This window comes from Piliocolobus tephrosceles, chromosome 10, assembly GCF_002776525.5.
Source record: "Piliocolobus tephrosceles isolate RC106 chromosome 10, ASM277652v3, whole genome shotgun sequence".
Taxonomy (NCBI): Eukaryota; Metazoa; Chordata; class Mammalia; order Primates; family Cercopithecidae; genus Piliocolobus; species Piliocolobus tephrosceles.
The window spans coordinates 121,316,681-121,333,081 of NC_045443.1; the positions used below are offsets into that span (position 1 = coordinate 121,316,681).

General features: G+C 52.2%; 1 protein-coding gene across 1 annotated transcript in view; it reads right to left on the reverse strand.

The window, feature by feature from the left end:
• Positions 1 to 7,530: 7,530 nt before the first annotated feature.
• RILPL1 (Rab interacting lysosomal protein like 1) overlaps positions 7,531 to 16,401 on the reverse strand; it is a 32,645-nt gene continuing 23,774 nt past the window's right edge. The window contains exons 3-4 of the mRNA XM_026457375.1: positions 8,566 to 8,684; positions 7,531 to 7,915 (exon numbers count right to left, since the gene is read on the reverse strand). Coding sequence (XP_026313160.1) covers positions 7,571 to 7,915; positions 8,566 to 8,684 — 464 coding nt within the window. The 3' untranslated portion in view covers positions 7,531 to 7,570. The remainder of the gene's footprint in view (positions 7,916 to 8,565; positions 8,685 to 16,401) is intronic.

Genomic DNA, 16,401 nt, shown 5'->3' on the forward strand with positions numbered 1-16,401 from the left:
TAGTAGAGACGGGGTTTCGCCATGTTGGCCAGGCTGGTCTCGAACTCCTGACCTCAGGTGATCCACCCGCTTCGGTCTCCCAAAGTGCTGGGATTACAGGCGTGAGCCACCGGGCCTGATCTGACTTCTAATACTATCACCTGAAAGCACAGGCAGAAGGACAGCCCTGGGCTCCAGCTTCTCCAGAGGCCACCAGGCAGTGACTGCAGTGCCATGGGCAGCCCAGGACTATCCGGTTCAAACCGAGAGAGACCAAGGAGGCTCTTTCCAAGATGGCAATCGAGCCCCATCGGCCGTGGTCCTCCTAGGCTTACCCCATGAGGGACCGGGAGTCGGCTCGAGTTAGCTGAGATAAGCCGGGGCCTCTTCTGTGGGGTGTCTGCTGGTCCCCGGAGGCACTTTGGACACACCTTCAGGGCGATAACCTGGGGCCTCAGCTGCTTCCCAGGAAGGCCCAAGAGACCAATTAACAAGCCATAGGACTGCCCAGAGGCCTTAGGGAGGCAGCATCCTGGGCCAGGGCCTCCACCCCGAGGCCTTGGGAATGCTCCTCGCTGCCTGCGTGCCTCAAAGCACCCTGCCCTCCCACGGCAGCCCCTTCACGGTACTTCTGAGCAGCCCCTGGCCCAGCAATGGGGAACGACTATGCTCTGGTCACACTTGGCACCTCCAGGCCTAGCATAAATTCAATGCATAAATTCTGCCTGCCTTTCAGCCAGCATACGCCTGTCTGCTTTCCCAATGCAGGCAGCCCGCACTTTACAAAACAAACACAAAACCTGTTACGAAATCAAAACATGTGGCCAGGCACGGTGGCTCACGCGTGTAATCCCAGCACGTTGAGAAGCTGAAGTGGGTGGATCATTGGAGGTCAGGAGTTCGAGACCAGCCCGGGCAACATGGCAAAACCCTGTCTCTACTAAAAATACACAAAAATGAGCTGGGTGTGGTGGTGCACACCTGTAATCCCAGCTGCTCGGGAGACTGAGGAATTGCTTGAACCCAGGAGGCAGAGGTTGCGGTGAGCCGAGATCACGCCATTGCACTCCAGCCTGGGTGACAGAGTGAGACCCTGTCTCAAAAAAGAAAAAAAGAAAAAAATTCATGGCCGGGCGCAGCGGTTCATGCCTATAGTCCCAACACTTTGGGAGGCCGAGGCAGGCAGATCATTTGGGGTCAGCAGTTCAAGAGCAGCCTGGGCAACATGGGGAAACCCTGTCTCTATTAAAAATACAAAACTTAGCCTGTCATGGTGGTGTGCGCCTATAGTACCAGCTACTCGGGAGGCTGGGGAAGGAGAATGGCTCGAACCCGGGAGGTGGAGGCTGCAGTGAGCCGAGATTGTGCCACTGCACTCCAGCCTGGGTGATAGAGTGAGCCCCTGTCTCAAAAAAACAAAACAAAACAAAAACAAAAACATATATATATATATACACACACACATAGTCTGTGAAAGGCAGGAAACCTTGAGTTGAAATATGAGGACCTGGATTAATGAGAAAACATGCTAAGTGAAAGAAGCCAGGCAGGACCACATGTTGCAGGATCCCACTGATGCCATGTCCTGAACAGGTGAATACACAGAGGGAAACAGCCTGCTGGTGGCCAGGGGCTGGCGGAGGGGAGGAGGCCGCTACCGCAGGAGCAGGGGTTTCTGATGGGGGTGATGGGAATGTTCTGGACAGTGGTGATGAGCACACAAGAGCTAAAGTGCGTGGCATATGAATTACATCTCAATAAGGAAGTTATAAAAATAGAAAGAGCCTTGTCTCCTGGCGATCACACGGCAATGACAGTGACACAGCTCAGAAAGAATTGCGTGGCAATGATGAGAGAGATTCCTTTCTAGCTCTGCAACCCTCCATAGCTCTCACGTCCTCCAAACCCTGCCCTGGGACAAACCCCTGACCCCAGCCACGTGCTGCACATTCTCCAGCCTGGCTCCCTGTTCCCCCTGCCCGGAATGGCCTGTCCACAGTCCACCCTGGGACACGCTACCCATCCACAGGATCCAGCCTGATGCCTTCGAGATCTGTTCTGACCCGGCCTGTTTTTTTTTGAGACGAAGTCTTGCTCTGTCGTCCAGGCTGGAGTGCAGTGGCCTGATCTTGGCTCAATGCAACCTCCACCTCCCGGGTTCAAGCGACTCTCCTGCCTCTGCCTCCCCGAGTAGCTGGGATTACAGGCACCCGCCACCACGCCTGGCTTTTTTTGTATATTTAGTAGAGACGGGGGTTTCATCATGTTGCTCAGGCTGGTCTTGAACTCCTGACCTCAGGTGATCCAACTGCCTCGGCCTTCCCAAGTGCTGGGATTACAGGCGTGAGCCACCGCGCCCAGCCCTGTCCCTGCCTCTTGACTTCACCAAGCCCTCCTCTGATCTTACCGTCCTCTCTCCCAGCTGCGCGAAACAGTGAACCTATGAGTCAAGCTCATTCCCCTCCTTTGTCAGATGGCAAACTTGACCACTAAAGAGATGGACAGGCCCAGGTCACACAGCAGCAAGTGGTGAAGCCACTCACTGCAACCTGCAGCTCCCCTGTGTGACTGACAAGCATCCTGAACTCACACAGCTGCAAGGGATGGATGTGAACCCAGCAAAGCTGCCCTGAGCCTGGGAAAGCGCACTGCAAAGCAGCCCTGTGGGTTCACATTCCCGCAGCCTGATTTTACTCCCTCATTTCTTCCCTGCCCTGTTGGCTGCCAGACAGGGAAGCTGAAACTGACAGGCAGTCGGGCCAAGGTGTGAAATGTCCCTTGTTGCTAAAGAGTCCTGGAACAGGGCTGGGAGTCTTGATGTTCTTGAGACCTGGGTTTGGCCCGGGGCCTGCCTGGCCAAGAGACTGGCCTGAGGTCTTGTGGGGCCTGAAGGTTGGAAGGGGCACACTAGGAGCAGGGGGCAGGGCAGAGGTGGAGACCGCCCCACGCTGGGCCTGGAGGTTATGTCTTTGGCACCGGCCTCCTTCCCACTGCCACAGATTGAGTTCAGCCCTCACCTTCTCACCTGGGTTACTGCAAAGGGCTCCTGACAACCATGTGTGCCACAAGCTCCTTCCCTGTCCTCCAGTGTAACAGCTGAGTGTGTCGCCAGCCTGCTGAACCCCTGCGAGAGACCCGCACCCCCGCTGCTCAGAGCTCTGTGTGGTCCCTGGGTGCCGACTCCCCAGCACTGCAGACCACAGCTGTTGTCTCTGCCTGGCCTTTATCCTTCCCTCAGGTCTTTGCGCTAAGTCACCGCCGTTTTCTTCTGGAGAAAGACCTCCCTCCCACTTTTAGTCCATGTGGCTTGGGTCGCAAACATGTGACTCGGGAATAAACATGCATATTCTAGGTCTCTGGCCACAACAGTTGCTTCAGTGATGGGCCAATGAGGATTCCCTGAGGCTTTTGCTGGGATTCCAGGGAAAGAGGCCATTTCTTTTGACTGGGGTTGCTATGCTGGTCAAATACTAGTGGCGACTGTATGGCAAAGAGCCTGGCTGAGAATGACAACAGCACAGAGGAAAGCAGGGTCTGAGAAGGTTGGAGCCACATTCCCAAGAGCAGCTCGTGAGCACCTGGAGCCAGCCATACCTGAAGCCATGCCTAACTCAGAGCTTTTAGTTACACAGTCAATAAATTCCTTTTTTCCCTCTGAAACCTTTTCTTTTTTTTTTTTAAAAAACGGAGTCTCGCTCTGTTGCCCAGGCTGGAGTGCAGTGGGGCTATCTCAGCTCACTGCAAGCTCTGCCTCCTGGGTTCACGCCATTCTCCTGCCTCAGCCTACCGAGAAGCTGGGACTACAGGTGCCCGCCACCATGCCCGGATAATTTTTTTGCATTTTTAGTAGAGACAGGGTTTCACCATGTTAGCCAGGATGGTCTAGATCTCCTGACCTCGTGATCTGCCTGCCTCGGCCTCGCAAAGTGCTGGGATTACAGGTGTGAGCCACTGCACCTGGCCCCATTTTTTTTTTTTTTTTGAGACAGAGTCTCGCTCTCTTTCCCAGGCTGGAGTGCAGTGGCACAATCTCAGCTCACAGCAACCTCCAACTCGGAGGATCCCGAGTTCAAGCGATCCTCCTGCCTCAGCCCCCTCCCCCCCAGCAGCTGGGATTACAGGCATGCACCACCATGCCCAGCTAACTTTTGTATTTTTAGTAGAGACGGGGTTTCGCCATGTTGGCCAGGCTGGTCTCGAACTCTTTATCTCAGGTTATCCACCCGCCTTGGCCTCCCAAAGTGCTGGGATTATAGGCGTGAGCCACCAAGCCCAGCCTTTTTTGTTTTTTGAGACAGAATCTCGCTCTGTCACCCAGGCTGGAGTGCAGTGGTGCGATCTCAGCTAACGGCAACCTCTGCCTCCTGGGTTCAAGCAATTCTTCTGCCTCAGCCTCCCGAGTAGCTGAGACTACAGGTGCATGCCACCACGCCTGGCTAATTTTTTGTATTTTAGTAGAGATGGGGTTTTGGCATGTTAGCCAGGCTTGTCTTGAACTCCTGAGCTCAGGAAATTTGCCTGCCTTGGCCTCCCAACTCTTAAAACCATTTTAACTTAGGCTTATGTCATTTTTAGCCAAAAGCAGCTCTTAACCACTCCTTTTTTTTTTTTTTTTTTGAGACACAGTCTCACCCGTCGCCCAGGCTGGAGTGCAGTAGCTTGATCTCAGCTCACCACAACCTCCACATCCCGGGTTCAAGCAATTCTCCTGTCCTGGCTCCCCAAAGTAGTTGGGGCTACAGGCATGCACCACCACACTCGGCTAATTTTTGTATTTTTTAGTAGAGATGGGGTTTCACCATGTTGGCCAGGCTGGTCTCGAACTCCTGGGCTCAAGTGACCCACCCACCTCAACCTCTCAAAGTGCTGGGATTACAGGTGTGAGCCATCACGCCTGGCAACGACTCCCTTTTCAGACTTCTCTCCCTGACCTTCCTCATGTGTATCCCAGATGCCTGTGCGGTCCTACAGCAAACCTGGAAGGATACTTACTGACTGTACTGGGACCTGAACCCACCTGACTCCCCTACCTAGAACTCAGGTTACTAGCGCAGGGTCTGCAAACTTTCTTTTTTTTTCTTTTTTCTTTTTTTTTTTTTGAGATGGAGTCTTGCTCAGTTGTCACCCAGGCTGGAGTGCTGTGGCGTGATCTCGTCTCACTGCAAGCTCCGCCTCCCAGGTTCACGCCGTTCTCCTGCCTCAGCCTCCTGAGTAGCTGGGACTACAGGCGCCCGCCACCACGCCCGGCTAATTTTTTTGTATTTTTAGTAGAGACGGGGTTTCACAGTGTTAGCCAGGATGGTCTCGATCTCCTGACCTTGTGATCCACCCGCCTCAGCCTCCCAAAGTGCTGGGATTACAGGCGTGAGCCACCGCACCCGGCCTGCATCTGCAAACTTTCAACAGCTCATAAATATCTTCTGGGAGAAACCACAAGCCTGAGTGTGTCCCTAAAGTTCACTCTACTTTTGTGAAACAGCATCTCCATTTTCCACATTTCTACCTGTCAAAGTCTTAGCATTGTTAACACTGATGCCCAGCTTCAGGAACAGCTCTTCCCTGAAACCCCACCCCCCACCTCTGCTACGATGAAGGATCTCACCCTCAGTGTTCCTGGCACAGTCTGGGGGCACATTTAAGGATCAGATACCCCTAGTGCCCACCTCGCAGCCCTGGGCCTACCTGGATGTTAGCTGTGGCTGTGATGGACAGCTCTGGCCACACGGACAGTAACGTGCAGTGTTGTGCAACCATCACCAATCTCTAATTCCAGATCATTTCCATCACCTCCAAAGGGAACCCCATGCCCATCAGTGTCACTCCCCATTCCTCCCTCCCCCAGCCCCATTCGGACACCCATCTACTTTCTGGCTCTATGGGTTTGCCTGTTCTGGGACATTTCATGCAAATGGAGTCGCACACTGGCTTTTTGGGCCTGGCTTCTTTCACTCCGCATGATGTTTTGGTGGCTCATCCATGCTACCGCGTGGCCCGGGCTGCATTCCTCTTTAGGGCTGAATCATATCCCCCCATATAGACAGGCTGTTCGCCCATTCATCCATTTATCCGCTGATGGACGTGTGGGGTGTTTCCATCTTTTGGCGACTGTGAATAGTGCTGCTACAGGGTCTTACTCTGTTGCCCAGGCTGGAGTGCAGTGGCTCAATCATGGCTCACTGCAGCCTCCAACTCCTGGGCTCAAGTGATCCTCCTGCCTCATCCTTCCAAGTAACTGGGACTACAGGTGCCACCACACTTAAGTTTTTCTTTTTTTTGGGATGGAGTCTGACCCACTCTGTCACCCAGGCTGGAGTGCAGTGGCGCAATCTCAGCTCACTGCAACCTCTGCCTCCCAGGTTCAAGCGATTCTGCTGCCTCAGCCTCCCAAGTAGCTGGGATTATAGACGCTCACTACCATACCGAGCTAATTTTTATATTTTTAGTAGAGATGGGGTTTCACCACGTTGGCCACGCTGGTCTCAAACTCCTGACCTCAGGTGATCTGCCATCTTGGCCTCCCAAAGTGCTGGGATTACAGGTGTGAGCCACCACAGCCGGCCCAAGGTTTTTTGTTTTGTTTTTTTTTTTTGAGACGGAGTCTCGCTCAGTCACCCAGGCTGGAGTGCAGTGGCGTGATCTCGGCTCACTGCAACCTCCACCTCTCGGATTCAAGCAATTCTCCTGCCTCAGCCTCCCGAGTAGCTGGGACTACAGGCATGGGCCACCACGCCCGGCTAATTTTTTTGTATTTTTAGTAGAGATGGGGTTTCACCATACTGGCCAGGCTGGTCTCGAACTGCTGATCTTGTGATCCACCCACCTCGACCTCCCAAAGTGCTGGGATTACAGGCGTGAGCCACTGCACCCAGCCAAGTTTTTAATTTTTAAAGAATTTTTTTGTAGAGATGGGGTCTCACTATGTTGCCCAGGCCAGTCTTCAGCTCCTGGCCTCAAGTGATCTTCTTGATCCCTTTGCCTCAGCCGCTCAAAGGGCTGGGATTACAAGCGCAGGCAACTGCACCTGGCCTTCATGTAAAAGTGTGAACACCTGCTTTCAATTCTTTTGGATATGTGCCTAGGAGTGGAATTGCTGGGTCATATGGTACCGTGTGGTACTGACTAAGGTCTGGACTAACTAATGTCTGCCTCCCACACTAAACTGTAAGCTCCATGTGGACAGGGATCATGTCTGTATTTTGCTTGCTATTTTATCCTCTGGGCCGGCTACATGGTCAACAATCATTGGTATGAATAAATAAATAAATGGCAGGTGCCTAATAACCACCACTGAGGTGGGAGAATGCTGGGAGTCTGGGGTTCCAGCCCCTCAGCTGTGTGTCTTCAGGCCAGTAGCTTGACTCTCTGAGCCTCTCGTTTTCTCTCTCTCTCTTTTTTTTTTTTTTTTTTGAGACAGGTCTGGCTCTGTTACCCAGGCTGGAGTGCAGTGGTGCAATCACGGCTCACTGCAGCCTTGAACTCCTGGGCTCAAGTGATCCTCCTGCCTAAGCCTCTCAGGCAGCTGGTACTATAGGTGTGCACCACCACACATGGGCTAGTTAAAAAAAAAAGTTTGTAGAGAACTGAGGTCTTGCTATGTTGCCCAGGCTGGCCATTTTCTTAAGTATAAAGGGGAAAACAAGGCAACCCTGCCTGCCTTGAGCCAACCCCCAGACTTACCCTCCACTACCACCTCTGCACCCAGCTTCCTGCTCACCTCAGGCTCCTCCTCCCCATTCTGGCTGTGCTCCCCCTGCAGCCTCTCTCGCAACTTCCCCAGCTCTGCTCGCAGACTGCCCATCTCTTGCTCCTTGGTCTGCAGGTCTGCCTCCAGCTCCACCTTCTGTTCGATCAGGGCTTTCCCCTGGGCCTCCACCACCGTGACCCGGTGCCGAAGGTCATGGTTGATCTTCATCAGCCGTGTCTGCTGCTGCTGTAACTGTACAAAAAGGGAGACCATTGTGCAGGGCTGCCACCTGCAGTAGCTCAGGTTGTGCACTGCACAATGGCAGACCATCCTTAGGTGTGCCATTTATATTGCAGACATCTTTGTTTGAAAGTTGTTCATATTCTTATAACTGATGATGCTAGAGATGGGCAATTTGTGTATTTACTATGATAATTTTATGGCAAATGGAAGTGTGTCTTGCTAGAATTAATACATTATGAACATTTCCCAACAGATGGAGGTAACATGCCTTCAGAAAGGGGCATTTTTTTCTGATTTACACAGAAACACTGTATGGGTTCCTGGAGCACGCGGGACCCTGCTAAGTCTGCTCATAGAGAGGCATGAAGTTGGGGAGCTGGAGGAGGCCTTGGGGTCAGAGCTAAGGCTGCCAAGGCCTCGGGACCTTCCCAGGAGGCGGGAGGAGCCTGCTCACTGGGCAGTGCCATGTTCCCTCCTGCTCTGCCAGTGAAGTCTTGCTGTTTCCAGGCTGGGCCCGCCAAGCCATGAGCAGGATCCACACCCCACGGAGCCCGAAGAATGAGAGCAAGGGAGAGAAGGGACCCGCTGAGTGGAGGGTCTGGTCTCTGGCTGGCCCCTACTGGCTGGGAGGGCGGACACAGGTCAGGGGTGTCACTCACAGCCTCGACGTCCTCATTTTTCAGGCCCAGCTCCCTGTCCTTGGCACGGATCTCGTCACGTTGTTTGTCCACCACCTCCTTCAGCTTCTTCATCACCTGCCGCTCCCGCTCTGACATGCCTGGGTGGGCAAGTGAGACCGGCAGGTGAGCCCACCTTACTCCTCTGTGGAAATCATCCACCGCTTCTGCTGAGGATGAAACTGAGGTCTCAGTGGCCCCCAGCCTCATCCCCAGCCTCATCCTCTACGCCCTCCACTCACTCCCTTCGCCCTCCCCAGTGCCTGCTTGATATTCCTTGATTCCCTCTGAGCTCACTGCCACCTTGAGGCCTCTTCCTTACCCATTAGTCCTTCTCACCTCCCCACGGCTGGTGCACCTCATTCTTCAGGCCTCAGCCCAAATGTCACCTCTTCACAGATGCCTCCCATCCTCTGACCACCCAGTGACAGCCCCACCTCCCACCCACCCGATTCGTTCGTTTCCCTCCATCCCTGACCCACCATGTATTGCCTTTATGGCACTTTTTTACAATTCCTATGTGTGTCTTACATTCTTTTTTTTTTTTGAGACGGATTCTCACTTTGTTGCCCAGGCTGGAGCGTAGTGGTGCAGGCTTTCTGCAGCCTCTGCCTCCTAGGCTCAAGTGATCTTCCCACTTCAGCTTCCCAAGTAGCTTGAGGCAACAGAAATGTGCTAACTCGCCTGGCTAATTTCTGTATTTTTAGTAGAGACGGGGTTTCACTATGTTGGCCAGGCTAGTCTCAAACTCCTGACTTCAAGTGATCCACCCACCTCGGCCTCCTAAAGTGCTGGGATTACAGGGGTGAGCCACCGCGCCCGGCCTCTTACATTCTTTTATCTGACGAAAGATGACACAGTACAGTGATTCACAGGGTGAGGTCGAGCTCAGACACTGGCTCTCCTATTTATCAGCGGTTTGGTTTGGAGCTAGTGTCTTTGTGCCTCAGTTTCCACCTCTATAAAGTAGTGATAACAGTCCCCACAACTCATAGGGCTGTTGTGAGGATTGATTATGTCAACCTAAATAATAAACAGAGAAAGTTCTCTAAAATAAGAGATGGGCCAGGCACGGTGGCTCATGCCTGTAATCCCAGCACTCTGGGAGGCTGAGGCGGGTGGATCACCTGAGGTCAGGAGCTTGCGACCAGCCTGGCTGACATGGTGAAACCCTGTCTCTACTAAAAATACAAAAAAAATTAGCCAGGTGTGGTGGTGCATGCCTGTAATCCCAGCTACTCGGGAGGCTGAAGCAGGAGAATTGCTTGAACCTGGGAGGTGGAGGCTGCAGTGAGCTGAGATCGTGCCATTGGACTCCAGCCTGGGTGACAAGAGCAAGAATCTGTCTCAAAAATAAAAGTAAATAAAATTTAAAAATAAAATAAAATAAAAGATGGCCATACATGTTGGCTCACGCCTCTAATCCCAGTGCTTTGGGAGGCTGAGGCAGGAGGATCACTGAGGCCAGGAGTCTGAGAGCAGCTTGGGCAACATAACGAGACCCTGTTTCTACAAAAAGATTTTTTTTTTTTTTAACTAGCCAAGCGTGGTGATGTCCACTTGTAGTCTCAGCTACTTAGGAGGCTGATGAGGGAGGATCACTTGAACCCAGGAGTTTGAGGATGCAGTGGGCTCTGACTGTACCACTGTACTCCAGGCCTGGGTGACAGAACAAGACTGTGTCTCAAAAACAGAACAAAACAAAAACAACCCAGAAAACAAAACAAAAACTGTAATCCCAGCACTTTGGGTGGCCCAGGCAGGCAGATCACCTAGGTCGGGAGTTCTAGACCAGCCTGATCAACATAGAGAAACCCTGTCTTTACTAAAAATACAAAATTAGCCAGGCGTGGTGGCACATGCCTGTAATCTCAGCTACTCGGGAGGCTGAGGCAGGAGAATCGCTTGAACCCGGGAGGTGGAGGTTGCGGTGAGCCGAGATCACACCAGTGCACTCCAGCCGGGGCAAAAAGAGAAAAACTCCAACTGAAATAAAAAAAAAAAAAAAAAGGAAAAGCTATTTATTTGGGAGTAGAGTGTTGCAATGGGAATCCGCCTGCCATAGTAAACTATGTGTATTCAGGGAGGTAAAGGAAGACAAAGATTTTCAAAGGAAAGAATAAGGAGGGTTACATAATTGTTTTAAAATATTAATAATTGTCCTTGGCTACAAAGATAGATCAATAACAAGGGTGACTGTAGTCCGAGGCTGCACCGGCTACTGCCAGGCAGACGTCCTGGCAGAAGTCTTTTTGTGTAAGGTTACAAAGGCCTTTGTGCAAAGCTGTCGTTTTTCCACAGTCTTTTTTGTTATCGGGCATGCACGCGTGAAAACCCTCTCTTCATGGCCTTCCCGGGTTCCATTCGTCAGGGTTTTGGGTAACATTGGTGACCCCATTTTGATTCAGACAACTTTCACAGTTAATACACACAGAGCCCTGAAGATGGTGTCTGGCATACTGCAGGTGGGCAAGGTCCACCCTCATCCCTACCCCCAACTAGACTGTCAGCCACAGGAGGGCAAGGCCCTGTCTGCCCTAGTCACTGTTACATTCCCTGGGCCCCACATGGTGCCTGGCACACCGCAGGTGCCTGTTAAGTTATTGTTGAATTAATGACCTGTGAGGATGGGTGCTGTGTCAGTATCCTGCACCTGCTGTAACAAATGACCAATAATTTTGGTATCTCAACACATCAGAAATTTATGTTCTCATAGCTCTAGAAGCCAGAAGGTCCAAATGAGCCGGAAATCAAGGTGTCACCAGGGCCATGTGCCATCATGACTAGCTAACTTTTTCTTTTTTTTTTTTTTTTGAGACGGAGTCTTACTCTGTGGCTCAGGCTGGAGTGCAGTGGCATGATCTTGACTCACTGCAAGCTCCGCCTCCCAGGTTCACGCCATTCTCCTGCCTCAGCCTCCTGAGTAGCTGGGACTACAGGGGCCTGCCACCACGCCTGGCTAATTTTTTGTATTTTCAGTAGAGACAGGGTTTCACCAAGTTAGCCAGGATGGTCTCGATCTCCTGACCTCGTGATCCGCCTGCCTTAGCCTCCCAAAGTGCTGGGGTTTACAGGCGTGAGTCACTGTGCCCAGCCTTTTTTTTTTGGAGATAGAGTCTCACTCTGTAGCCCTGACTGGAGTGCAGTGGCGTGATCTCAGCTCACTGTAACCTCTGTCTCCGGGGTTCAAGCGATTCTCCTGCCTCAGCCTCCCAAGTATCTGGGATTACAGGCGCCCACCACAACCCAGCTACTTTTTTTGTATTTTCAGAAGAGACAGGGTTTCACCATGTTGGCCAGGCTGGTCTCGAACTCCTGACCTCAAGTGATCCACCTGCCTCAGCCTCCCAAAGCGATGGGATTATAGGCATGAGGCACCATGCCCGGCCCAGGAAGATTTCATTCCTTCCCTCTTCCAGCTTCTGGTGGCCACCAGCACTCCTTGGCTTGTGGTGGCATCACTCCAGTCTCTGCCTCTGTGGTCCCGTGGCCTTCTCCTCTTCTGTCAGTGCCAAATTTCTCCCTGCCTCCATCTTACAAGTGCACCTGTGATTACATTCAGGGCTCATCCAAAGTAAGCCAAGATAATATCCCCATCTCAAGATCTGGAATGAAATAACACACCTGCAAAGACATTACCATATCAGGTGACATCCACAGGTTCTAGGAACTAGGACCTAATATTTTGGGGCCATTATTCAGCCTTCCATAGGTGCTGGCACTGCCAGTGCACCCCTGCTCCCTGAAGCCTGGGCTGGCCTGCAATGGCCAGGCTCAGTCCCAGGTGAACGAGGGGGAAACGTCCCTCCATAGCCCCCGGGACTCAGGATATGCAGCCAGATCTAATCCCATGAGGAGAAAGCACAGAGGTGACCCCTCAGTTATTGCCTTGGCCTGACTGTCCCCCCAGGCTGCTCCACTGTATCAGAGTCCTTGCTGCTGACCTCCTCTCTCTTGTCCTAGTGGTCACCACCATGAACAAGCATCCCTGGTGTGTTTCCAGAACAGCGGGCGATGCTGCCAGGGCCACAAACCCATGTAAGGCCTGGGTCCTGAGCTTGAAGAGCTTAGGATTTTATAGGATCGTTCTGGAGGCATCGGCCTGTCTCATTTGTCTCTGTATTCCGGGGCCCTACACATGGCAGACGCCCGAGGCTGGCCAGTGAACGAGGACTGGTTCTTCTTCCGCGCTCCCAAAGTGCAATGTACTCCTCACAAGCCCAGGACGGATAAACTGATTTACACCCTGGACCCTATTTCGTTCTCATTCCCAACCACTGGAAATGGGTCTTAGTATCATTAATGTTGTCTCTAACATCAGTCCCATTTTACGTATATGAAAAACTGAAGCCCAGAGATATTTTTTTTTCTTAAAGTCTTACAGCCAAGAACTCAAGCCCAGGTTTTCCGACTCCAGATCCCACGTCTTCTCCGTGATACTAGGCTGCCTTGCCACCAGGGCACAAGACGCAGAAGCCTCCCTTAAGGTCATCAGGATGTGTCACTATGGGGCAGACTCTAATCCCCACTTTCTTCCAGACAGAGCCACCTTCTGGGGGTGCCCTCACATATTTTTGCATACGTGCACACATGTGTACCCCCACAAGAATAGTCACCCATCAAGTTTTTTTTTTGTTTTTTTTTTTTTTTTGAGACAGAGTCTCGCTGTGTTGCCCAGGCTGGAGTACAGTGGCATGATCTCGGCTCACTGCAACCTCTACCTCCTCGGTTCAAGCAATTCTCCTGCCTCAGCCTCCTGAGTAGCTGGGACTACAGGCATATGCCGCCATGTCTGGCAATTTTTGTATTTTTAGTAGAGATGGGGTTTTACCATGTTGGCCAGGCTGGTCTCGAACTCCTAACCTCAAGTGATCCACTTGCCTTGGCCTCCCAAAGTGCTGGGATTACAGGCGTGAGCCACTGCGTCCAGCCTGTTTGTTTGTTTAGAGACAGGGTCTTGCTTTGTCACCTAGGCTAAAGTGCGGTAGCATGATCACAGCTCACTACAACCTTGACCTCCCAGGCTCAAGTGATTCTCCCATCTCAGCGTCCCCAGGACTTGAGACCACTGTGTGCACCACCACACTTCGCTAATTAAAAAAAATTTTTTTTAAGTCTCACTGTGTTACCCAGGCTGGTCTTGAACTTCTGGCCTCAAGCAATCCCCCCACCTGAGCCCCACCAAGCGCTAGGATTACATGTGTGGGCCACTGTGCCCAGCCATCGAGCTTTTTTTTTGTTTGTTTGTTTTCGACCCAGGGTCTCTGTTACCTTGGCTAGAGTGCAGTGGCAGGATCACAGCTCACTGCAACCTCCACCTCCTGGGCTTCAGTGATCCTTCCACCTCAGCCTCTGAGTAGCAAAGATGCACCACTACACCTGGCTCGTTTTTGACTCTTTTTTATAAAGACAAGGTCTTGCCATGTTGCCCAGGCTGATCTCAAACTCCTGGGCTCAAGCGACCTTCCCACCTCGGCCTCCCGAAGGGCCCTGATGGCAGGCATCAGCCACCGCACCTGGCCATCAAGTGTTTATTGAGCACCTGCTGTGTACGTGACACCGAACTAGTCATGAGGGTCAGCATGGAGAATACATGAAACCTGATTCTGCTCTCACTGGTTTACAGATGACAGACAGGCACGTGCCATTACAGACCAGTTCAAGCCCCGTGACAGATGTGACAGGGGCTGAGAAAAGTGACCAAGGAGACCCCACACAGACCGCGGGCGCAGGGGAGGCCTCTCAGGGCAGGGGCCATTTCCACTGAGACTGGAGGCCACAGAGGAAGGGAGGCCTGGTGGCCAGGACAGCGCAGTGCAGGCGGCAGCGAGTGCAAAGGCCCTGGGGGAAGGGCTGCATCGGGGGCTGAGGGCAGCGCGGGCTGAGGCGCAGAGGCTCTTGAGCGAAAAGAAGCCCAGGCCACACAGTGCCTTAAGACTTGGGTCAGGGGTTGGATTATCCCCTGCGGGGACAACAGGAGCCTCAGGGTCTCAGCAGGTAGGGGCTGTGCAGAGCAGGAGGGTCAGGCGGAGGAGACCAGGAAGGGGCAGCCAGAGAGGACAGACTTCCGGACTTCCAGCAGGGGTTGGCGTCCTCTGTATGCACATGACATGGCTGGAGGGGAAGGACCCTGCAGTATAGGGAATTACAGGAAATGTGGACAGGGGCCCAAGGCACTGGGAGGCCCCAGAGAGTGGTACAGAAATCTGAGCTCCACCACCTGGTGCCATCGAGGCTCACAGCTTATGACTTCTGAAGTGACGTTCACCTCTCTGAGCCTCTATTCACTCATCTGCAAAACAGGTACGTGAATTATTTTTCCCTCCTCCACCTTTCTGATGATGCTGTTCATGTAAAGTACATACAGTAGAAAGTTATACAAAGCCATGAAATGGGATGGTGTGTCCTCCCACCAGTGGCCATGGCGGGCATGAGTGCAGCCCTTCAAGCTGAATGACCACTCCGGTTTCTTCTTGTACCTGCTGGGTCCTGCTCAGCTCTGAGGCAGAGAGCTGTACAAAGGCCCTAAGACCCCACAGAGACGTCAGCCCTGGCTGGTGTGTGGAGGCAGGGATGAAAAGACAGGGCAAGAATCCATTTAGCCACTAGAATGGCTAAAATGAGAAGGACTGATGCCACCAAGTGCTGATGAGAAAGTGGGGCAGCTGGAAGACGCATGCCTTGCTGCTGGACGTGCTACTATGGAAATTCGTTTGGTGTTACCTGCTAAAGCTCACACCCGTACTCTAGCAACCGTATTGCGGGGGGCCCTCAACAGGCAGGTGTGCCCACATGCCTCAGGAGGAAGATGGTGAAATTAACCACTGTACAACCCACACGGTGTGGCTATTTGAAAGATTGAGGCCAGGCACAGTGGTTCATGCCTGTAATTCCAGCACTTTGGGAGGCCAAGACAAGAGGACTGCCTGAGCCCAGGAGTTCGAGACCAGCCAGGGCAACATAGGGAGACCCCCGTCTCTACAAAAAATTAAAAAATACTAACTGGGTGTGATGGCACACGCCTGTAGTCCCACTTACTCAGGAGGCTGAAGCAGGAGGATTGCTTGAGCCCAGGAGTTTGAGGCTGCAGTGAGCTATGATCGTGCCACTGCATTCCAGCCTGGGTGACAGAATGAGATCAGGTCCCCCCAAAAAAAGACAGGTAATAGGATGTATGTGTGTATGTACGAGGATTTGGAGAAATTAGAACCCTACTGCTGGTGGGAAGGTAAAATGGTACAGCTAGGCCATGCATGGTGGCTCACGCCTGTAATCCCAACACTTTGGGTGGTGGCTCACGCCTGTAATCCCAGCACTTTGGGAGGCCAAGGTGGGCGGATCGCTTGAGGTCAGGAGTTTGAGACCAGTCTGGCCAACATAGTAAAACTCCGTCTCTACTAAAAATACAAAAATTAGTTGGGTGTGGTGGCGCATGCCTGTAATCCCAGCTATTTGGGAGGCTGAGGCATGAGAATTGCTTCAGCCTGGGAGATGGAGGTTGCAGTGAGCCAAGATCTCACCACTGCACTCCAGCCTGAGCAACAGAGCAAGACTCTGTCTCAAAAAATAAAATAAAATGGTACAGCTGCTGTGGAAGACAGTGTGGAGGTTAAACACAGAGTTACCATTTAACCCAGCAATTCCAATCTAGGTAGAGACCCCAAAGAACTGAAATCATATGTCCACATAAACACCTGTACACAAACATTCATCACAGCCTAATTCATAATAGCCAAAATGGGAAACAAGCCAAAAGTTCCTCAACAGATGAATATGAATCAACAAAAAGGGATACATCTTTTTTTTTTTTTTTTTTTT